At 39.4% G+C, this 23261-nt stretch overlaps 4 protein-coding genes across 7 annotated transcripts; 3 read left to right on the top strand and 1 right to left on the bottom strand.

Moving 5' to 3' along the window:
- Positions 1 to 1483: 1483 nt before the first annotated feature.
- cisha (cytokine inducible SH2-containing protein a) lies at positions 1484 to 4416 on the top strand. The gene is made up of 3 exons (XM_032513910.1): positions 1484 to 1857; positions 3470 to 3633; positions 3830 to 4416. The coding sequence occupies exons 1-3, from the start codon at positions 1838 to 1840 to the stop codon at positions 4324 to 4326; spliced, it is 681 nt and encodes a 226-aa protein (XP_032369801.1). The 5' UTR covers positions 1484 to 1837; the 3' UTR covers positions 4327 to 4416.
- On the bottom strand, positions 3912 to 11237 carry hemk1 (HemK methyltransferase family member 1). Of its 3 annotated transcripts, XM_032513905.1 has the most exons (12): positions 10935 to 11232; positions 10490 to 10551; positions 9995 to 10168; positions 9816 to 9907; positions 9635 to 9728; positions 9393 to 9530; positions 8343 to 8407; positions 8099 to 8148; positions 7907 to 8012; positions 6057 to 6152; positions 5653 to 5763; positions 3912 to 5415 (listed from the first exon to the last, which is right to left on the bottom strand). In XM_032513905.1, the coding sequence occupies exons 1-12, from the start codon at positions 10963 to 10965 to the stop codon at positions 5352 to 5354; spliced, it is 1083 nt and encodes a 360-aa protein (XP_032369796.1). In that variant the 5' UTR covers positions 10966 to 11232; the 3' UTR covers positions 3912 to 5351. The 3 variants fall into 3 exon arrangements, with proteins under 3 accessions (XP_032369796.1, XP_032369797.1, XP_032369798.1); XM_032513906.1 differs by lacking the exon at positions 10490 to 10551 and having other exon boundaries at positions 10935 to 11237; XM_032513907.1 differs by lacking the exons at positions 7907 to 8012; positions 8099 to 8148 and having other exon boundaries at positions 10935 to 11233.
- A 468-nt stretch (positions 11238 to 11705) lies between these two features.
- nprl2 (NPR2 like, GATOR1 complex subunit) lies at positions 11706 to 16110 on the top strand. Of its 2 annotated transcripts, none has more exons than XR_004331706.1 (11): positions 11706 to 12141; positions 12575 to 12666; positions 12910 to 13078; positions 13198 to 13306; positions 14029 to 14165; positions 14500 to 14597; positions 14829 to 14865; positions 15138 to 15231; positions 15313 to 15425; positions 15535 to 15677; positions 15767 to 15878. XR_004331706.1 is itself a non-coding variant. In XM_032513902.1 (11 exons), the coding sequence occupies exons 1-11, from the start codon at positions 12064 to 12066 to the stop codon at positions 15832 to 15834; spliced, it is 1143 nt and encodes a 380-aa protein (XP_032369793.1). In that variant the 5' UTR covers positions 11709 to 12063; the 3' UTR covers positions 15835 to 16110. The 2 variants fall into 2 exon arrangements, 1 of the variants encoding a protein (XP_032369793.1); XM_032513902.1 differs by having other exon boundaries at positions 11709 to 12141; positions 15308 to 15425; positions 15767 to 16110.
- Positions 16111 to 16636: 526 nt separating this feature from the next.
- On the top strand, positions 16637 to 23259 carry zmynd10 (zinc finger, MYND-type containing 10). Its single transcript, XM_032513900.1, has 13 exons — positions 16637 to 16665; positions 18559 to 18672; positions 18870 to 18978; positions 19165 to 19281; positions 19367 to 19420; positions 19591 to 19740; positions 19849 to 19937; positions 20384 to 20478; positions 20587 to 20759; positions 21439 to 21564; positions 21661 to 21782; positions 22449 to 22574; positions 22804 to 23259. The coding sequence occupies exons 1-13, from the start codon at positions 16652 to 16654 to the stop codon at positions 22901 to 22903; spliced, it is 1389 nt and encodes a 462-aa protein (XP_032369791.1). The 5' UTR covers positions 16637 to 16651; the 3' UTR covers positions 22904 to 23259.
- The last annotated feature ends 2 nt before the right edge of the window (positions 23260 to 23261 follow it).

Genomic DNA, 23261 nt, shown 5'->3' on the forward strand with positions numbered 1-23261 from the left:
GGGGGGGAAAATGCCTTTTCATATTCTACACCCAGAGACCGAGTTAAGTTAGAACGGCTGCCATTGTATCAGGCATTTAAAAACCTCATTCAAACAATCCTTATGAGGAATGTATTTAATGTAATTGATGGAAATTATCCCTGCTGCCAGTTTGGTTATGTTTAGCAAAAGAGACAATCTGGTTATAGAATAATGAATTGAATAAAAAGAAAATAAGGGTTACACAAATAATTGTGGTGTAGGCTACTTTATTTTGTACTGAACCTAAAAAAAGCATATTTGTCCAACTGCATCCAGCAGGGATAGATAAAAGTCCACAAGACTTCTTAGAAAAAAAGGACATGGGATCAGGATTTCTTAGAAAGGTTGAGATGTTGGGATCAGCAGGCTCTTCTGGCTATGATTATAATTTATGATACAGAATAGTTTCATGTCTTGCTTTGTTTCCTACCATTGTGTGTGTGTGTGTGTGTGTGTGTGTGTGTGTGTGTGTGTGTGTGTGTGTGTGAATGTGAGAGAGACCTGGCTCAGACTTTTGTTAATAATAAATTAATAAATGAACATTTTGAAAACTTAAACAGTTGTGTGTGAAGCTCCAGCATCAGTTGGCTAGCCCATTACTCAGCAGCCCTTGTTTGGCCTGAATCTAGTGGGTTTGAGTAGGCCTAAGCTACAAAAAATATTGAGCTTATGTGGAAATATTTGATAGATTCACTATAAAGACATGCCAGAAGAGGTTATTGAGCAGAAATATATAGTTTACATTCTCAACCTCAGACATCTATTGGAAACACATGGTTTAACAAATCAAGCCTCATCCAAGCCTATAAAAAAAAAACCTGGGCAGAATGTGGAACAAACCGTGAGCAAAATGGCTTTTTCTCTAGTCCAACAGTCGAGTTAACCCGTTTTATAGTTTGCCACAGTGACAACTTGCTTTCTCGAGCGTAATTAGGCTACTCCGAGAAAAAACCTCCGAGAAACTCTCTCGCCGTGTTTTTCCACCAGGATCGAGGGGAATCTATATTACTGGAAACAGCCTGTGCGCATTCCTATTATCTTTAATGTCGAGGCGGTGAATTCCCAGAAAGAAGGCTCTGTCAGGGCCGCCCGGCGGGGCGGAGTCAACCCCTGCAATTATTCCTGGAAAGTGAATAGGGAGAAGCTGCCGCGCGATTCCTGGGAGTGTGAGCCGGTTCGGCGAAGGCAGGAGCCGGTGGGTAAAAACGGGAGAGAGATAAGTCGTGACACATAGGCCGAAACAAAATGACACGTTTTGACACGGCGTTATCCTAAGAAATAAACGTTAAAAAAAACAACATTTTTTTGCTTTTATCAGCAGAAACTGCTAAAGCTGCCTGTCACAGAGCGAGACAACGGGCAGCGGTTGGAGCAGAATGGTTGGTGCGGCCAGTGTGACGTCAGAGCCGCCGGTGCTGTTCTCAGAATAGACTTCTAGGAAACGGTAATTTTTAAAAGCCAAGCCTTTACACTCTGTCCTTCGCACATTTGGATCCCATTCTGGTGACAACCCACTCCAACCCGCTGCTACGGAGAATTTTATGTTTTAAATTCAGTTGTTTTTTTTTTTTTTAATTTTTAACTGAACGTTTAGATCCAGTGTTCATCAACTACAGGACCAGACCCTTTCTGGATACACGGAGCTCTTTATAGTCATATCTTACCGATGTTGAAGTTTATTTTCTCGTAAAGGTGTTTTTTTTTTATTTATTTTTTTATTTTAGACAGAACTCAGTTATTATATGTTTTCGTTATTTTCCGGAGAAGAAATAACCTACTGGTCGGATCTTATAGCCCTGAGGATTCAAGTATTAGCATGATTCTTTGTTTACCAGGGTGAGTCTACTTTTCTTTGTTTCTGCGTTTTCTCTTTTATCGTCTGTGTTAAGAACATATGTAAACTATACTTTATGTAAATCTGTAGAACTAATGTAGGTGTTACTGATAGCGTTAAGTCATACCTAAAGTCTTAAAATGAGTGTTAATTATACGTTTTTCCCCGACTGCCTCTTACTCAAGTCTACCAATTCCAAATGCAAAGGCCTGTTAATTATAAAAATTCATAAACTTCTTTATAGGTTAGTAATAGTAGGCCAGTAGCCTAATTATACAGCCTACTTTTTTATTTAACCAAGAAAGGCTGACTGAGTGTCTGACAAAGCTCAAGTTAACACAAAATATGTTACAAAATCAGAATAAAATAAAAATTGATTCTAAAATCATAAATACGACTTTGTCAAAAAAGCCTATATGACTATATATATGAAAATTAGGTCAGTTGTTTACATGACATGTCATTTTATAATTGCTTTGGCACAAAATGTACAGAATAAGCTTTGCAGATCAAAACAGTTTGCATTAATTTACTGTTGAATCATATTACTCTCAAATGCAACTACATACATGTTCATTGTGTACGTGCTAAAAAGCGCAACCAACAATCCCAATAACCTATCACATATATATATATATATATAAAAAACATACATAAGTTATGTGGTATTGTTGTTAAAGTTGTCAGATGGATAGATTTAGGCTAAACGGGGAAAAATTCAATTTCCTCACAAATTAGAGCATCAAACGCAAATACCGTCCAATCTTTTAGTTTCACCTCGTAATTTTCAACACATTTATACTAAAAGGGTAAGAGTGGATTTTACAGCTGTGGAATATGGAACATGCAGGAGACGGATAGTGGCAAGATCCCGCCTGTGTAAGAACAAGGGGCATTTGAGAGTGGGGGGGTATGGAGATGGGGGCACACAGGACAAGGGAGCCAGAGTCAGGCAGAAGGCACAGAGACCTATCAAATGAGATATAGGCAACGATTTTAGATCATATAACCAACCATCAAGTCTGACAGAGGCTGGTCGGAGAATGCATATTTTCTTTTTTCTTGCAGACATTGTACAGCCGTTCCTGATAATTTTGGTGTTGTGTATGTTGTTGTTTTTGTACAAGCGTTCTTTATATATTTGCAGTTGGCTGGTGTGTACATAAAATGAGAAATAAATGTTCTGTTGAAAGTATAGTGTGTGCCATGGCTGACATTAATACTATTCAGTTGCCTCAATGTACACTGTTAACAACTGGGCAATATTACGCAGCTTCTATCGCACTTTGAGTGTCCACTGTTATTTGACAAGATGTCTTTTCATTTTGACTGTCTTGGTCAAAGCAATGACAAATAAACCTTTTGTTTTGATGGCAATGATGTACTCACTGATGAATTTATTATCATTTGAAACAAGTTCATTCTTTTTATTTGGTGATCACCTTTTGTAAGTCGCATAGTGGGGTGAGGATTGTACTTAGAGTTTTGACAATTGTAAGTTAGTTTCAGTAAATGTGCCAAATCGATTGAGAAAAACTAATATGGAAGGGGAATGCCTACTGTAACCGTTGTGTGTGTGTGTGTTTTTAAATATATTTTTTATCTTATTTTCAGTCCCAGAGCTCCTCTGCCCGCAGCTCCATCCACCGAAGCCCCACGGGGCATGCGGGCAGGAACTGTACCTCCTACCCCTTGCCTTCAAAGCACCCCTCCGCTATGGGACCCTACAAAGGACCTGCGGGCGATTGCCAGCAACTTCTGCTATCTGGAAAATTCAGGTACAGCATTTTAATTGTTTCACATTCACACCCACAAATAATGTTTGGCACATTTTATCTTTCCATTCTAAGAGATTTTTTTAAAATTACTTAATTTCGAACTGTTAATTGTAAAATCCAGCAACATACAGGACAGTAAAAAAAAGAGTGTTTAGACTGTTCAGAGTGACTAATATTTAGGAATCTGTGTGTTTAGAATGGTACTGGGGAGCTGTAACTGCGGCTCAGGCCCATGCTGCACTTCAAGAGGCATCTGAAGGAGCTTTTTTGGTACGAGACAGCAGTCACCCTCTGTACATGCTGACCCTCTCGGTCAGGACTGCACGCGGCCCCACCAGTATACGGATCCAGTACAGCGGCGCACAGTTTTTGCTGGACTCAAGCTCCCCAGCCCGGCCCAGCCTGTCGTCCTTTCCCAATGTACCCAGCTTGGTGCAGCACTACATGGGACCAGAGAGGAAAGCAGAGGAGGGTAAGGTGGTGGAGGAGACCCCTTCTAAACCCTCTCAGCAGACAATTCAGGAGACATCTGTGGTGTTAAAACTGAAGCGGCCTGTGTACAAGCCCCAGGGTCTCCCCTCCTTACAGCACCTCACACGCCTGGTCATTAACAGGCACTCTGACTGCCCCGACCAGCTACCACTCCCAAGGCCTCTGCTGCGTTACATACAGAACTATCCCTTCAAGGTATGATGGGTCAAAAAAAAAACTGTCAAACAGGTCCTTTGTGCCTGTAAATGACATGGCTGCTCCAGCAGTTGGAGGCCAGTCACGAGTATACTGGGCACAGGGTCATGCTGTTGCATGCTGATGAAAAATGTACAAATTCAGTTAACTCTGATGTGCCTGGTTTCAGACTTTTTTGAGGACTGGGTGGTGAAGAAATAGACGACTTGTGAGCAACCCTCAGTACTGTAATCCCTTATTTTCCGAAGGATGTGGAAATTGTCGATGTCTGTTTTAACCTCATCAGTTCTGGATGTACATATTGTTTCTAAGAAGTACGCTGATTCCATTGAGACATCTTTTGCGCCTTTTTATTTTTCTCAGTAAAACATTTTTTCTACCTTTTACATATGTACATTTTCTATTAAAATAACCAATTAGAGACTAACTTGCTGTCCTTTCAATCAATTTCTCTTAAAATGCCAGTATTACTCAGGGTACAGTTGTTACGAAATATTTTCAACTTCAAATCACCTTTGAAACACAAATAATTTGTGGCCTTTGAGCTTTAAGTGTGTGAGGGACGAAGATTGTGAGAGGAAGTAAAGGCCACATTGTGTGTGTGTGTGTGTGTGTGTGTGCCTGCGTTCATGTTTTATGCTCAACAATGCGTACAGCCTGCATCTGAGTCAGCGAGTGAACAAGCGAAGGGGAGGACTGTTCATCAGCAGATTCACAGAACTACTGAATGCTTCCTGGGAGGAGGGTGAGATTCTGAGAGGGAGGGTTCTAAGAAAAGTCTCGGTAATTACCTTCAGCTTTGAGCCTGCTTTATTGCCATCTCGCACACATTTGCTATTTTGTGAAAACACAACCACAACCATTAGCAGATTAAAAGTGCAATAGTAACATGAAAATGATTTGAGCTTCTACAAATTCTCAATTTTGAGTGATCCAATCAATGTGAACGCGTGCTGGGCGGCTCAGTGGGGGTAGGGGAGCTGAGGCTGTGGTGACATAGGCTAAAGCTAGTGTAATAGGATCTCAGCTTCTCAATCCAAATCCAGCTTGTGTTCCTTGTTTGACTTCTCTTTACGAAGGATGCAGAACCGTGGCCTAAGAAACCAAAACAAATACTCTGAATCTGGATGTGAAATGCAAAAGAAGCACAAAGCAGGGGTGTATCAAGCCTAATTTTGTAAACAAGTTTAGATTTGAACAGCGTATGCCTTTTGATAAAATGTGATGGGCTAAAAAAAGGAACACTTAGTTATTTAGTCATTTAGTTACAGTTAAATGATGACAAAATGATTTAGTGAGAGACATAGAGACTGAGAGGCTCTCTGGACAGACCTGCCGTTGATGTCGTGTCGTGTCTCCACATAATGCATCTCTTGCACATTTTCCTCCACCCAGTGCTGAATGAGCAGGGGGTGTCTGGGGTCCACCTCCAAGTAAACACGGCTTTAATTCATCAGAAAGAGATCACAAAATTGATTTTAAAAAATGTATTATCAACAGGACAGAATTATCAAAAGCAACCCTGAGATGAGAGCAGTGGCTAATGTCTCAAACTGTATTCACTGGGTCTATTAAAAAGCTTAACTTATTAAAAAAGGCAACACGATACATGCTTTTCCGAACATGCTGTTCTTCTGAGAAGCCATTGCCGCTGTTAGGAATTAAACCCAAGTGGTGTGTGTGTGTGTGTGTGTGTGTGTGTGTGTGTGGTGTGTGTGTGTAGTGTGGTTCCTTACCCATGGTTTGATAGGATCTGTGGAGCCAGAGTCAAAATCTGTTTGATCACTTTTAGGCCATCTTTACCTCCATCTAAAGCAGCATGGTCTTCAAATCTGGACACACAGTAATCCCAAACTCAATTAAATACCTTAAATGTAATGTCACATTTAAAAAAAGAAAAAAATCTAAGGACAGCTAATGCACTGATGCAAATTGGTTTTATACATTTTATGCATTTTCAAAAGTTTGAACTCTGAAACAAATTCAGTACATACATTTCATTTTTGTCAACATATTAGTAGATTATGCATTTGTTCAAACCCCTTTAGCATGTTAACAGTATTACATGGTGATGAAATGGTTAAAGCAGCCTAGAACTTTGGACCCTCGGATCCCAACTCATAAGTTGAAGGAATGTCCTTTACAAAATAAATCTACAGGACACTAATCACTCGATTGCAAATGTTGTATAATTTAATGGACATTCCCTTCCAAGTGTGGCAACCGAAGCGAAATTCAGGTCACTAACACATATTCACTGTATTTGTCAAAGCCAAATAGTAGTTATGCATTTGTCAAAACCCCGATCTGAGCTGTATAACGTTTTGATACAATTTTATGAACAATGGTTTTAAAGGACACTAGAAACGTTTCTTGCGTCCAACATACACAGTGAAGCAGAAATCCTTAAACATGTCCATAATCGACTCACGATGCGCCCACGGAGGATTTTGGCCACAACTTGCCTCATAGTAAGTGTATGGCAGTCCGCTTCAACTTTGTAGGGCAGAAGCGGGAAAAGTTCTACAGGTGTCACTTGAAGCACTAATCACTGTAGGCATGCCGAGGCCAATGATGTATGTGTTAGTCAAATGCACAAACCATATCAGACTGGTTTATAGCGTGTTTCGCATACCTTTTTAGAATAAGGTTTTTTTAAACGATGGGCACAGTCTGAACAGTTAATTCAGTCCCCAAAAATGATTTGAACACAATGCGCCTAAAGCTAGCAAGTGAGAAAGTCATGGCTAATGTCACTCCCCGATGTAAGTCGAGTGCAGATTTGAGTTGCGCATGCTCAGATTTAAACGGTTTACAGCATAACGTGTCATACTGACATTTGTGAAATCCATGAAAAAAAGTTTTCCCATTACAAACATTAACAGAAGATGGGAATCATTTCAAAAATGCTTTAGCTATCTATAGTTGTTTGATTGCTAATGTTAGCTCAAAACGCCATTCAATTGACAAGCTTTGTTGTGTTTGATGCCAACTTGTATCCAGCAGTGAGTGAACTTTGTTAAGTAGGTCCATTTTTACTGTATTGACATTACAGAATTCACTCGTTAGCATCTTGTAGGCTACTTGTCGCAAAGTGACGCATGCGCGACTCAAATCTGCACTCGACTTACGGGAAGTGACAGCTAACCTTGGCTAAAGCTAAATTTAGTTTTCCCACATTTCCCTGTTTTCTGAAATTGAAACATATAGATATTGATTAACTAATCTAAGATTAATTTAGTAATTTAGTTTGGTATCCAACATAAATAAGGTAGTAGCTAAGTCTGCTAATAAAGAATAAAAAAAGTAGCAGTGACTGCCATCTCAGCTCTAGTGAAATCATGATTTGGTGTGGTTAAGTCATATTATCAAATACAAACACATCCATCTGCTACACAGTTATGATGAAAACTTTAAATCCTTTTTTCTAAACTTCAGCTTCTCTTTAGTTACCGCTATCTGTCTTAGGCAACAGGCTATGTTAGATTTGATTCAACATTTTCACAATACAGGTACTGAGACAATGAAATGCAGTCTAGCATTGAACCAAAGGAACTGAGAGAGGCTGAATGTGTCACTTAGTCACTGAAATATTTCAGGTTCCAACGTCGTCATATCCTCTGAGAACAGGTATGGGGGGTTACTGACCAAAGCTGAGACATCGCTACAGAGGCTCAACAGAGTTTCTGCATCTGACAAATCACAAATTCAAACTTTTTTTATCAGCAGTATGTTCAGCTGTGTTTTTTAATAAGTAAAATGCTTTGCTTTCCCTTACCTTTCATTACATCTATATGATGAATCTGTAATCTGTCCTGAAGCCCAAACCTGCAGAGAAAGATCCTTCATCAGATTTTATGAATTAGTCTACATGCCCCGGGACTTCCGGTTATGGCGGCACGGTGAGCAGACGCGTTATCCTCGTGCTCAATTGCTTTTTTAGTCTACATGCCCCCTAATAAAAAACATTAAACACAACAAAAGAACCTTTACAACTTGCTCACGTGTGCTATTGCAATTACCTTAACGCATTCTCCCCAGTTAAATCCACTGCATCTTGGCTTTGATCCAGGGCAATGGCTTTGAGCTAGTGTAAGAAAAACAAAAACAGCAATAAAAGTGCTGTTTACTTTTTGGATACAACTACCTTAGGGAAAATAAACTTTTTGTCTGCATCAGAAAGTCAAGACATTTTTTACAACTTTACGATATGCTAGCAGTAGAGAAAGAAAAATAAACAGACACAGTCAACCTTATGACAGGATAGTATATTGTATGTTGACAATATGTGCTTTGTGATGTGGAGACAATAGTGTATTTTACTTTTACAGCTGCTACTTATTATGTTCTGCTGTTCTATGAAGCACTGAATCATTTAGTCTTTAAAATGTCAAAACTGGCACATGACCATCATCAGCTGTTTCCAAAACAACCTGTTACAGGACCCAGAAGTGCATATAAAAAAGTAGACTAATCCATAATAGTAGTCTGGCTATCACCAGACCAAGCCAAGCTCAATAGATTTGAGATTAAGCATTGGATGGATAGTCCTTCAACCAATCAGAACGATCCAGGTGATTTAGAAGCGACAGCGACATCAACCGTGCGCTTCGGTGGCTGCTATGTTGAATGTAAACAAGAGGCTGCTTGCTTGCTTCTCTAGGGGAACACCAACGTTATTCAGATTCATCCTGAAGAGAACATTGTTTTTTACTCCAAACCACTAATGTAAACGTCATGGTGTCACTAGATGAAAAGTCAGGAACACCAAACTCATTTGGATATGTCATCTGGGGACCATGAATACAAAATGTGCTGCCAATACAGCTATCAGATGTTGAGATACAATAGTGAAAAGTGGCAACTTTGACCTGGTGCTGGAGGAAAATTCAGGGGACCACCTTTGTAATCTGGCTTTATCATATTGGAAATCTGAATGTCTGTACCAAAATTCAAGTTTTTGAGATATTTCAGCCTGATTCAAAGTGGTAGACTGATGGACACTGCTATTCCTAGGCACGTGCCGCTAGTGTGGCTAAAAATCTATTTCTTACAATTATCACAAACCCCACCTGAGGCAGACTTGTCAGCAGACTAAGAGAAATGGCACCGGAGCCACATCCCACTTCCAAGCATGTTTGCTGGGCGTCTGCACCGACTCCAGTCCCCAGCTTCATCTCCAGATCAGTGAGCATGAGTTCAACCAACTCCTGCACCAACACAGAAAAAACACTACTCTGGTCATGTATGGTGGATCATTGGAATTTCACAGTACATTGTACGCATGTGTGGCCTGTTTTTTCATCGGTCAAACCTCGGTTTCAGGTCTTGGTATGAACACGGGAGGTCTCATCTTCAGTGTCAGATCTCTGAAGTCCCACTCCTCAATCACATACTGCACAGGCATTCTGCACCAAACACAAACATTTATGAGTATTCTCAGAAAAAATAAATAAATTTGAATGCATATTTATACAAAAATGTACTGGATGTACCTGGATAGGCGTCTAGAGCAGAGCTTCCACATCTGCTCAGTTTTTTCTGGACTGAGAAACTCTGTTAACCTCCTCTGATCAAGACTTTCTAGCTAGAGAAAGAAACAGCCTGTAAAAACAGGTGAATGTGGCTATTACAGCATTATGTCAGGCAATGAGCTCAGCAAATTTCCACTCACAGTTTTTGCCCCAAACAGATGAGCAATGATGTAATGGCTAGAGTGGTCCGGCTCCGTCACACCTCTCTCTGCAAAGTGTCTCTTCCATAAATTCACCGCTTCAAGTGCAGTGATACCTCCTGCAGGTAAGGCTGGAGCGCTGCCTGAATGCACTGCATGAGAGCTCCAAAGTCCCTAAAAGATCACAGAGAGATTCTAAATAACATTCCACAGGCACTTGTTGACTTTCCCTTGTCACTCCCCCTCGGAGGGAATCCCAATCACAATTGAAGTGATGCTGATGAGTCAAATTTGAAAGTTTCAGATCAAACGAGTTATGTGAGATTATTAGAAATACCTTCACAATCTAATGCAATTCGGTACGAGACTACATGCTACTGAGAGGTGATTCTAAAAATCTGACTCTCATGTACTGTATGCAAATGGTGCGTCTGGGTCTGTTGATGTGATTATTTAACCAGGTTTGTTCATTCTGAAGATTGAATTAAATCTAACCTTTTGTCCAGAAACAATTTGAAACTGTGCTGCCACTGCCAGACCCATATTCTGTAAGACAACTTGCAAAATACACTTATTAATACAGATCTTAAATCCACTCAAATGTAAATGCACATCCACAAATACATTGCTCAATAACTAAATAAATGAATAAAAGCGTGTTAATATCTGCACTTGTTTGAAAGTTCAGTTGTCAAGTTGTTACGAAGAATTTATTTACTTGCATTCAAAGTTTAGTAGGTTTTTAATTTATCATTAATCAAGCAGCATTGGTGATCATTTCTCCTTAATGTCATACTCTTCCCTTTGTATGTATAGTGTAACAAGGTTGTTGTTGTTTTTTGCTGCCTGCTTCCACATGTGCTAAAAACAGTTAGCGTCATCTACTGTACCAAGATGATACCCTGAAAACAACAACAAAATCTATTTGCCCTTTAGTTACCTTTGGTCCAACAGTCCTGCAGCCAAAGCATCTGTAGCCTGAGCTCAGAGATCTTCGCCACATGATTAATCTAAACAACCCCCCTTTACATCATTCATCTTTCAGTTTTAGAGGAATTTAGTTTGTGTAGCCATCAGCTGCTCTCGAGGCGCCCTTACAGTATACTGTTATACAGTATGCTTCAAATTCTTAGTTACTTTCGACTGTATCACCCTAAATGAGCAGATAATATAGCCAGATGGCACGCGACTCAGAGACCCTCACATGGCGCAGCAAACCTTTCTGTTGACGACGTGACGCAAAACCCACAGGCAAAACGTCTCCATATGCGACGGACCTGCGCAGCGCTGACCCTGGTGAACAATGTTGCATTTACTGACTGTAGAATATTAGTATTTTTTGTAACATGTACACAACTAAACTCAGCAAAATGATGATTAGCACTAAAATCCCAGAGGGTTTTGATATATTCTACGTTGTATTACACGAGATAATGTAAATCGTGTGAACAGCTGATAGTAACGTTATGTAATAAATTTAATCCATCTGAAATACACTGTTTACTATAAAATAACGCAATTGCAGATCAACCAAAAATGTCGGGGGGAAAGCGATTGTTTTTTGTTGTCTATTTATTATTTTGTTTGTTAAAAAAGACATATCATCATCATAATCCTCATTCTCATCATCATCATCATCATCATCAACTGTCTCCGCAGTGTGTTTTGTGTCTGTAATGTGTTTTAGTAAATTACGGGGAGCTCGTGAAGGTATCAGCATTGTCGTTCCATAAATCTGTTGTTTATGAGTGTGTCGAGTATTAGCTGAGTATTAGAGAGTTGTTAGATAGTTTGCTGTTTGCTTGCCAGCATTTTTTCCCAAAGTGCAGTGATAACACGTCGTCCAGACGTTAGAACTGCTAACGTTAAATGTTTACCCAGGCCACTAATGTTAACTTGTTTTTCAACGTTGCAACGGGACGCTAGCTTCCGTTGCAAATCGGAAAATCGGGGAAACCACACACAGAAGGAGACTGTTATCTGAAACTGACACGGTTTGGTTCAAGTTTGTTTAGCTGAACATTTGGTAACGTATCTAGTGTACGGCTGCCCTGACAAAAAGGTCTAAGATGAGCATGACCACTCGAATAGAGTGTATATTTTTCAGTGAGTTTCATCCCACCCTGGGTCCGAAGATAACATATCAGGTAAATATGTCTTATGAATCACCATGATCACTACCAGTAAGGCATACTTGTCCTTATCATGATAGTAAAGTTATAGTCTAGTTTGGTATCAGAAACATAAAGTGCATTGCAGTGTATGTATGCTGTTTCTCATTGTATAAATATAGGAAACACTTTTTTTTGTCAAAATAGTATCAGATGTTGGCAGACATCTTGGTAAATAGTTCCAGAGTCTTTGCATTCTAGCTATGTGTTTGCTTGTATGTGTCATGGCTGTAAAATTAGATTAATTGATCTTTATTAATGGAAAGCATGTATGAAGGATTAATCCTTCTACATATTTGTGTGGAATTGACCTTGAAAGTGTAAAGTAAAGTACATAATCTTCTTAGTGCGTCTTATCTTATAGGATGAATGTCCTCATACAGTGTCCCCCCATGTCCTCTCCTGACAGGTCCCAGAGGAATACATTTCCCGGGAACTCTTTGACACAGTCCAGGTTTATATCATCACCAAGCCAGAACTGCAAAACAAGTTGATAACAGTGTATGTAATCTAATGCTTTTGTTCTCCTTGCCATAATTCGTTGATTTGTTTGCCCCTTGAGATCTTTTTTAGAACTGCTTTTAATGATTAATGTGTGTATATTTTTAGTGTGTTATTTTCTTCTTTTTTTTAACTCCCGTAAGGGTCTTGTGAAAAGCACTATAAAATAAAATCTATTATTATTATTATTATTGTTTATGTTGCTCATTTTCAGTATCTGTGTTCTTTTTATTTTATTTTTAGCACTGCCATGGGGAAAAAATTAATCGGATGTCCTGTGTGCATCGAGCATAAAAAGTACAGCAGGAACGCCCTCCTGTTTAACCTCGGCCTTGTTTGTGACGCCCAAATCAACACGTGTGCCCTTGAGCCAATTGTCAAGAAGCTGTCTGGGTACCTCACAACTCTAGAGGTAGTGAATGATGCATGTTTGCATCTGCATTTGTTACATGTGATTGCTTTGATGCAAAGTTGTCAGTAATAAGACATCCCAGGGATGATCGTAATTGTTTTTTCCTCGTTGTGTTGCAGCTGGAGAGTGGCTTCATATCCAATGAGGAGAGCAAGCAGAAACTTTTACCCATTATGTCCACCTTGTTGGAAGAACTGAATGCCACAGGAGCCTGCACCTTACCCATAGGTATATCATTTTATAATTTACTGTGTATATATTTGAGTAGAGCTGCAAAGATTGATTGATTTATTGATCAGTTGTTAACTATTAAACTAATCGCCAACTATTTTGGTAATGGATTAACCCTTGGAGTGATTTTTATAAAACTGAAAAAAGAAGAAATCGATGATTCCAGTTTCTTCACTCCAGACAGTAGACTGAATGTCTTTGAGTTGTGGGGAAAAAAACAACATTTGAGGATATCATCAAAATCTTGAAGGTGCTTATTTTCCTCCAAATAGTTTTGAAGATGTCGCAGCAGCACTAAAAGTGACTAACCAAAAATGTAATTCAGTAATAATTTGGTTTCATTACAGACCAGAAAGGTACCAAGACTCAGAAGCACTACTGCGCTGTCTGTTCTGTCAAGTGTGTGCAACAAACAAATATTTGTCTTTTTCGATATTCAATAAATTATGCAACACTCATAAAAGTAATTTTCTAGCTGTTTATTTTAGGAGATGTGGTATCTAACAAACTAAGTATCTCATTAAACCCATTTTCTAAAACTGATTAGTAGAAATAAAGGTTCTTACTTAAAACAATTACTAATCTTTCTTCAGGAAAAGTATTGCAACACTAAAGTTCATGGCTTGTCATTTGTGAAATACATTTAGGTACGGTGGCAACAATAGTTGTTCTGTTTCTTTTTTAATCAAGTCTCTTTTCTGATCTGTGTTTCTTGATAGACGAGTCCAACACCATCCATCTAAAGCTGATCCAGCTGCGAAAGGACCCCCCGATTGTCCAGGAGTATGATGTGCCAGTTTTCACCCAGTGCAAAGACCATTTTATCAAATCTCAGTGGGATCTCACCACTCAACAGGTATGCCTTGTGACTGATATCGAGGGACCTTCTGATAAGATACAGTATGTGCCAAAATTCGAAGAAAAGGAGAAAAGTTAATTATTAAAGGCCTGTTATCATCTGTTCATGAAGCAATATAAACATTTATTTTATGAAATACTTTATTTATTCATATGAGAAGGTGCCATTTATTGGTACAATAAATGGCACTATTGGCATTATTGCTGTAATAATAAACAGACTTGCAATAGCCTGGTACGTTGTATATACTTTTAATCTTATTAATCCAGCAATTCAGATCATGGAGTTTAATACAAGCCAACAATGTTCTACTGTATGCTGTTTACTGCAGATCCTGCCCTATATTGATGGATTTAGACACATCCAGAAAATCTCTGCTGAAGCCGATGTAGAGCTGAATCTTGTTCGCATTGCGGTGCAGAATTTGTTGTAAGTACATTTTAGTGAATACGTGGCAACACACACTAGTGGCAGCTGACGTGTGTCCAAACACCCGCACCCATTGTTTTCTATGTACAGTAAGCCCGGGGGTTGATCCACACCACCACATCATGACAAACCACTATCTTGTTTATCAGTGCTGATAGCCGTTAATGTTGTAAGACTTTGTTTCCAAAAGAAACCAAAGAGAGATACTGAAATCCTCTTTTTCCTTCACAGGTATTATGGAGTTGTGACCTTGGTGTCAATATTCCAGGTATGATGGTACTGTTTTTGATATTAAAGCCACTGTGATTTCCAGAATAAAATCAAAATAGAAAAAAAGTCATATTTCATAATAAAGTCTTTATTGTATGAAAAAGGTTATCATTGGTGAAAACTTATAACTTTATGTCATCCACATTTTTCATTTGCCATGTCAAAGTCATGACTTTTTTTCTCAAACTCATCATTTTCCACTTTAATCAGTAACTCATGTCATAACTATTTGAGGGTTTGTTCAGTTCGGTGATTGCCTTGTCCTTCCAGTACAGCAACGTGTACTGCACTACCCCCAAAGTCCAGAGCCTCATCGACGACAAGCCCTTACAGGATGAGTGCCTCAACTATGTCACTAAACAGGGTAAGCAAGGTTCATAATTGTTGAACATAAGTGTTATTTTTTTCCCTTTATTTTCTGACGTTGTATTGTCTGTCAGGTCAGAAGCGTGCCAGTCTGAGGGATGTGTTCCAGCTGTACTGTGGTCTGAGTCCAGGAACCACAGTCCGAGACCTTTGTTCTCGCTACTCGCAGCAGCTTCAAAGGGTTGATGAGAGGTCGGCATCAATCACCTTATCAGTTCCTGAAAAGACTTCACAACTCTTGAAAAGTTAGGCCACAGTGACATTAATTTACATGTGGGTTGTGTCATGTGTTTCCTTTCAGGAGGCTGATCCAATTTGGACTGATGAAGTCTCTTATTAGACGGCTGCAGAAATATCCGGTGAAGGTGATCCGTGACCAGAAGAGCAGGCTGCCACGACTCTATACCGGTTGTCATAGTTATGATGAGATCTGCTGCAAAACAGGCAGGTTTTAAAAGCTCTTTCTGTTTGTTAAGTATAACTAATACGTGATTGTAGAAAACAAGTCTGCTCACAATGTTGTAATTTCACAGGGATCAGTTACCATGAGCTGGACGAACGTTTGGAAAATGATCCCAACATCGTGGTGTGCTGGAAGTGACATGAACTGAAAACAGACTGGAAGATACAGAGAAGCCTTAACCAAAGATGCCTTCAGTGACAAGAAGACCTATCTTGAAATAACAGTGAAAGTGAAGTCTTTTTTTGTCATTTTTATGTTCGATTAGTGTTGTCGTTTTTTTAAACAAATGTCCTTGTCAGGAATTAGCATAATTGTCTGTTTTGGTCAAGTGAGGAAGGAGATATTTATTAATACTGTCCAAAAGAGAATTTGTGATTAATAAACGAGAAAACACCAATGTGACGGTTTCTTAAATCACAGTGTATAAAATGATGAAAACAATCACATCAAGATTGATTTTAGCGTCAGATTGAAGAACTGAAACCAGTGGATACAGAAGATTTCATGTTATCAGACTGGAAGAAATCTAACTTTGAAACTACAATAAGAAACATCAGTTTTTTGTAAGATAAGATGCACTTGTATTGATCCTCAGCGGGGGAATGTGGTTTTTGCAGGAGTAAAACAGAAACCACAAAAATAAATATAGATGCATGTAGAAAGTAACAGAAATATATAACAGCTACAAAAACTAAAATAGAAACTATACAAAAACACTTGGAGACAAATAGCATGTATAGTATAGTGCAGCAATATATGTAGTGTTTAGTATAGTGTAAGATACAACGTAGTGTATTTCATGTCATCAATTCAGAGGAATTTACACCAATACATGTATTTGATTTCTATAGTTACTTGTTGCTTTACAAATTAAGATTTAAAAAAATATATAAGCGTCTAAAATATGATATGTTGTTATAGATTAAACTACCAAGCACTTTATGAAACAGTAAAAATGCTACTTACACAGTAAGTAATTTTACATTTGTAACTCGTAAGTACATTTAGCTAGTAACAGGGCTGCCAACTTTTCCCAAAACCTTGGAGTGAGATTTGGGGGGGCAACCCATATTTTGCCTCGTACAAAGCAATTTCTTTGGCTCTTTCAGCATCATTATACTTCAGGGTTTAAATTGGGATTTGTTATATGTGGGGGGATGGGGCTCTCCCTAGGGGGGTCTGGGGGTATGCCCCCCCAGGAAAAACATTTGAAAAATAAACCATTAAATGGCACTTTCTGGAGAGTTTTGTGCAAAAAAAATGGAGAAATCAAGTCTTACATGATATGTGCAAAACTGTAGGGTTAAGAGCCTTTGCATTGTTGTAGTATCAACAGGTATTAGGGCATTCAGCATGAACATTATATACATTATTAAATTCTTATGATATAAGAACTGACCCAGACAATGTGCCAAACATAATGAACAACATGAAGAGACAGGAGTATATGTCAGCAACAGCTGAGAAGATTTGGGTCTGTGGGGAACAGGTCCAGGGGTCCCTGGTGTAGGGACCAGGGACCCAAAGTTAAATTAATGTTGAGGGATCAACTAAGACCATTGAAATTCTAAAGAATGAGAACCTCTGTTTTGCATAAATTCTAATCCTTTAACCTTTGTGCAAAGGCTCAGTAATGTTTGGCCCTCATCCTCTGTGCCCCCCTTACTGGATTTACTTTTTGGGAAAATAAAGACTATTTGTTCATTTTATAAAACATCAAATTAATTATTTACAGTTACATTTAGAGATGCACCGAGGTTAGAGAAGCACCATAGTGGCCCAAAGTTGCAGTATAGTGTATATATAGTATCGTATATATAGTTTAGTAGCCTATAGCTCAGATGTGTTTCATCAGATTTCTGCTCTTGTTTACATTTTTATGCACATTCAAAATATAACTCCTCCCATCTGTGTCCGAGATGTGGAGAGTTGTAATATAGTATATATAGTATATATAGTATATAGTGTAATATAGTCTGCTGTGCATGTCATTGCTCCGCTGATATGGTGGATCTCACTCAGACCGTCGCACAGACAGAGGCCCATTAGGGTCTCTGGTCTCTGACAAAGTTTAGAGGCGGCCGTACGCTGCTCGTTATCGGAGGACTAGACGGATGCAACTTGTCACTGCCCCCCCAGAGCGGGTCCACTAACATGAACTGAAGTTGCTACGCTACCAGCCGTGCTGCTCACCTCTATTGTTACAGAGAGAGTGGACACGAAGCGACGGACGGGTCTGTGATACTCAGAGCTCCTACCTGAAGCGCCGGACGGGTCTGTGATACTCAGAGCTCATACCTGAAGCCGGGGAAATGCACCTGGGATGGCTCGTGCAAAAATGTTCTCAGTTTGCGACAATTCGAAACTACAGACAGGGAGCGCTCTTGAACCCCCTCACAGTCTCTGAAAGCTCAACTAGTCGATCACGAGTGGCTCAACAGCCAGATCTATAGTTAAAAACTCATCTTCATTAATTTGACCGACACTTCAGCGTGAGAAATCGGGGGTGTGGCGTGTGAGCGTGTGAAACCGGTCAAATGCGTGTGTCTCACGGCCAATGCGTGAGAGTTGGCAGCCCTGTAGTAATACTTTCGGATTCGTTTTACAGTGTGGAACTGCAGCTCTGGATCATAAACTGCTCATTGTATAGAGTTTTTCATACTCTAGCTGGTTTTGTTTTTTGAAGACATACCGCCCGTCTCTGGCGGCAGAGAGGAACTGCGTTATGGGTGCGCTTGGTTTGCAGTCACCATGACAACCAAAGAAAACCAAGGGTATCGCTAACGCTAGCTAGCTAGCTAGTTAACTACGAAACAACTTAACTGAAGAGTGACATTATTTTTCTTTTTTTTTACTTGATAGCTTGCTGAGTACTTCCTTTGACGAAATGGACACGGCTGTAATTCTTCCTTACGAAGCAGAGAGGTTTGTTCAAAGTCTGGAAACATTCTCTCTTAAAGAAGTGGGCTCAGAGAGGTAAGATCTATCAGCAAACCGTGTCCATGGTCGGACACCGTTCGCGGCTGTTGGACATATCCGTACAGTTTATCCACGTTAGTTTTGACTTTAGGGACAGTAAGCAGATCTGCCACAGGCTAGGCGACCTACGAATTCGCCACTGTTTATAAAATAGTTTTTTCTTTATGTGTGATTATTTCTTTGTGTGTTGACAGGTGGTTCAGACAGCATGAGTGCATTGAGAAACTTAACATGCAGGCGATACTAAATGTTTCTGCCATGCACGATGAGTTCATCAAGGAGCTGCTGGTGTCATTTGGAAAGGTGACTGTTACCTCTCTAGCTAAAGAAATGTGGAAATGGTGGTGCCATTTAGAGAAGTCCCGCTAAAAACTAAGAAAATTCTTTTTTTCTACCGGTTTATATTGCTGAAAATTACGATAGCATGATGAACACATTAGAACAAGCTTTTGGCTACAGTATCTTTTTTTGTCTCCTCCCCCTCTCTAGATACCTGTCCTGGTCCATGAAATGATCCTTGTCGAGGTGTGGAAGCACAAAGTGTTCCCAATTTTTTGTCAGCTGCAGGACTTTAATCCCAACAACACATTTCATCTTTACATGGTGGTAAGTGTAAAATGAGATGTAAAGTGATGAGCAGCTTGCAGTGCTTACACTTGATTTGGTGTGTACTTCAATGTCTCCGTCTTAGATCCACCATGAAGCCACGGTCATAAACCTACTTGAAACGATAATGTATCATAAGGTCAGTGTGTCCATAAATACATAACCCTACATTGTACTCATCTGCACCATATTTTATATGCGTGAAAGCATGGATCACGTGGCAAGGCAGTTTTGACTCTTTATCTCTATAAATAATAATATAAATGAAGCTGTATGTGACATGTTGAAAGAAGTGTGTGTATTGTGCAGGATTCATGGGAGGCAGCTGATGATTCTGTTCTTGACTTGGTTGATTACTGCCACCGCAAGCTCACCCTGCTGGCCAGCAAAGTAATCAGGGAGGGTGCAACAACTGACCAACACAACCTGACAGGAAACGCTGTTGGTCCCTCTATAGAGGTACTGAGATCTGAAATATATAGTGCTTTTGTTGGTTTTATTGTTTAGACTATTGCAGAAGAGTTCTGCTGGTACTGATTAGTCACATATTCTTGTCACTTGGTGAAGGTGTTGCAGATGCAGAATGCTGCACTGGAGTTCGAGATCTCCCTAAAGGCTGTCTCTGTGCTGCGCTACATCACTGATCACACCGAGAGGTAAGGCTGTGTGTCTGGACCAGGGATTACAGAAGAGAATCTGAGAAATCTTCTCATTCTTATAGTCATTTACACATCAAGCTAAACCTTTACATTATATAGTATATTTTTTTTAGAGTCTAAGAGTACAACTGATTTATGCTGCAACAACTATCATTATTGCTTTTTTCTTTTTAAATGTATGTAACATTTTGTTACAGTGCAAAAAATTCTGATTTCTCAATACAAAGGTTAACAAATCTTCAAATTGCGTGTTTTGTCCGACCAACAGGCTAAACCCCAAATATATTACATTTGCAATCATATTTCAAAATTAAACAAAAAAAGCAAATTCTAACATTTATCAGTTTTCAAAGTAGTTGCCCAGTTAGTTTTCTGTCATTGTGTTAATTCACCATTCCTTTCATCTCTACAGCTGACAGAATTATATATTTTTTTCTTTACAGTATCAGTGTCATTAATCGCATGCTGTGCACCCATAACATGCCTTGCGTGCTGGTCCAGCTGATTGACTGCTGCCCTTGGAGTCGCTGTAAAGAAGGTACATCCCACTTCTTGCATTTTAAATTTGTCTTTAAATTTGTGCATGGGACATTTTGCCTAATACGTGACCATCATTCAATTGCATACTCCCTGTCTCCAACTGAAGGTGAGGTAGAAAAGTACATAAATGGCAGATGGCAGAAGATTCCTGTTGAGGACCGTTTAAAGATGACAAAACTGGATGGTCAGGTCTGGATTTCCCTTTACAATCTGCTGCTGAAGGAAGACTGCCAAAGGAAATATGACTTCAACAACTTCAACAAGAACCAGCTTCTAAAGGTATACTGTGAATACAATGTTGACTGACTCTTTGCACTGGACAGCAATTTTCATTTCTTTATGTTATTGTGCTGTGCTGCTTGCATTATTTTAGTTGATCATCGACTTTAAACTGTATCAAGTAACTCCTCCTAAATCCAAGGGGCTACTGTACATTAGCTGTACACTGAAGCTTTAAGCAACACTACGTAACTTTTCCCTCTTCAGTCTTCCTACAGGTTGGAAGCGGAATAGTCCCATTATGTCTCATTGGAATTACAGATCCGCTACCCGATCTGGCAAACTTATACAGTGCGTTTATAGCCAGTAGAGAGCCGCAAAGCAAATGCAGAAGTGCCGTTCACCCTGTTATGAGTTGAGTTGAAAAAGTTACAAAGTGTTGCTTTAAGAAGTGCATAAGTGCCAGATCATTGTCCTCCAACATCATATCTGATCTCCTCGCTTGTTAAAACACACATTCAGTTTCCAAGGGTTGTTTTGACTAAGATGTTTCCTCCTATTATACGCTTTCTCATCCTCTTCCTGTTGCATTAATGATATAAACAGGGAACCTTGTGCATCCTCCTGTAATCACTTTTTCCCCTTTTATGCAGTCTGCCTAACTCATTGTAGAACATTCTAAAGAAGTTGTTTTTGTTGCTGCTGTGTTATTTGTGGGCTTATCGTTCATGTTACACAGCTTCGGGGTTTCTTGACAGAAGTGTTGATTGATCAGCTGCCAAACCTGGTGGAGCTTCAGCGTTACCTGGCTCATCTGGCCGTTACAGACCCTGCCCCTCCAAAAAAGGAACTCATTTTAGAACAGGTGTGTACCTGTTCTAAAATTCTCCCACATGCACACATTTCTCTATGTCTAACTATGTCCCCTGTGCATTTACCCTCTGATTTGCTTCATGCATAGATCCCAGAAATGTGGAACCACATTGTGAGAGAGAACTCTGGGAGGTGGAAGGCTATAGCAAAGTATCAAGTCAAAGAAACTTTCAGCCCATCTGAAACTGACCTGAGGCTGCAGGCACAGAGGTAATACTGAAAACACCAGTCTAAGACACAGATAAATCTCCTCTATTCCATTCCTCTGTGATTATCATTGAGATTGTCAAGTGTCAAGTAACGAAGTACAACATCATTCTTACATGGTCACATAATTATCTGTACTTTCTACTCCTTACATTTTAAAAATAGCCTTGTTACTCTTATTTGGGTTTGGCTTGTTTTCATTACGGCTTGTCATAGTTCAAAAAAACACGCACAAAAAAATAAAAAAACCTATCCAGATAAATTGCGCCATCCGGATAGAGTGAATCCATTGCCCTCACAGATTCCTGCAGCTAAGCTTGGATGTACATTTGCATTCCAATAAAGGCTATTGATAACATGCCTCTGAAGTTTGACTTTTTGTACCAATACAATACTTATAGGCAACTAGTCATATCTTCTACTCCAATGAACACATGCTAATGCTCAGTAGTACACATATATAGTTCTTTAATGTATTTGCATTGTACTAAAATGCATTCATTTTCAGTGGGCATAAATGTGGCTGAAACAGGTGCATCCCAATTTTTCAACATTAACATTTAAAATAACATTATAGTGATATATAGAAGTTTTTTTAAACCCTAGTATCTATACTTCTACCTGAGTATTGAATGTGAATACTTTTGAAACCTGTCATCGTTTTACCAGGTTGGCAGAGGTGTACAATTTGGATGTGATGGAGAGTTTACTCCCTGAGAAGCCAAAGTGTGGATCCTGTGGGAAAGAGGCTTCAAAGAGATGCTCTCGATGTCAGGGAGAATGGTACTGTCACAGGTAAGACATATATACATATAAGTAAGTAATGCGGACGCTGTTCCTGATTGTCGTGGTGAAGAGGGAGTTGAGCAGGCTTGATGTACTTTCCAACCCTGGGGGGGGGGAGATACAGTGACAGAGTCAAATCAATACTTGAGGGAGAAAATTTCCCACATGGCTTGGATCACCCAGGAGCAGGAGGACGTGACTGATATAAAGTCTTGTTCATCTTCTTGTTTTTCCACAGAGAATGTCAGGTGAAGCACTGGTCTAAACACAAGAGAGCCTGCCAACTTATGGCTGAAACCACAGAGAAGATCCAGAGGGACCTGCACATCAACAGCTAACAGAGAGAGACTATTGAAAGTACTGGTGGCGGATGAGATATAAGAATCTTGAGTCACAAAATGGCAGGAGAACAGATGTGCATATATATGATGATGCAAATTTGCATTCCTATACATTTTATATCTGTCTTTTAATTTGGGAAACGTTTTTGCCCAGTTCCTGAATTCAGTTGTACCTTTTTGTTTTTGGTACTGTTATGTTTCTTTATGATAAACTTATATCCATACTGTTTCATTATCAATCATTAAATTCTAGTTGAATTAATTAAAGTCTATTTAACCAAAGTGCTTCCTTCTCTGTCAGGAGATGTTATACTCTTGTTAATTAACACAGCGCAGGTGCATTGAACTTTGTTAC

Source organism: Etheostoma spectabile, chromosome 4 (genome assembly GCF_008692095.1).
Source record: "Etheostoma spectabile isolate EspeVRDwgs_2016 chromosome 4, UIUC_Espe_1.0, whole genome shotgun sequence".
NCBI lineage: Eukaryota > Metazoa > Chordata > Actinopteri > Perciformes > Percidae > Etheostoma > Etheostoma spectabile.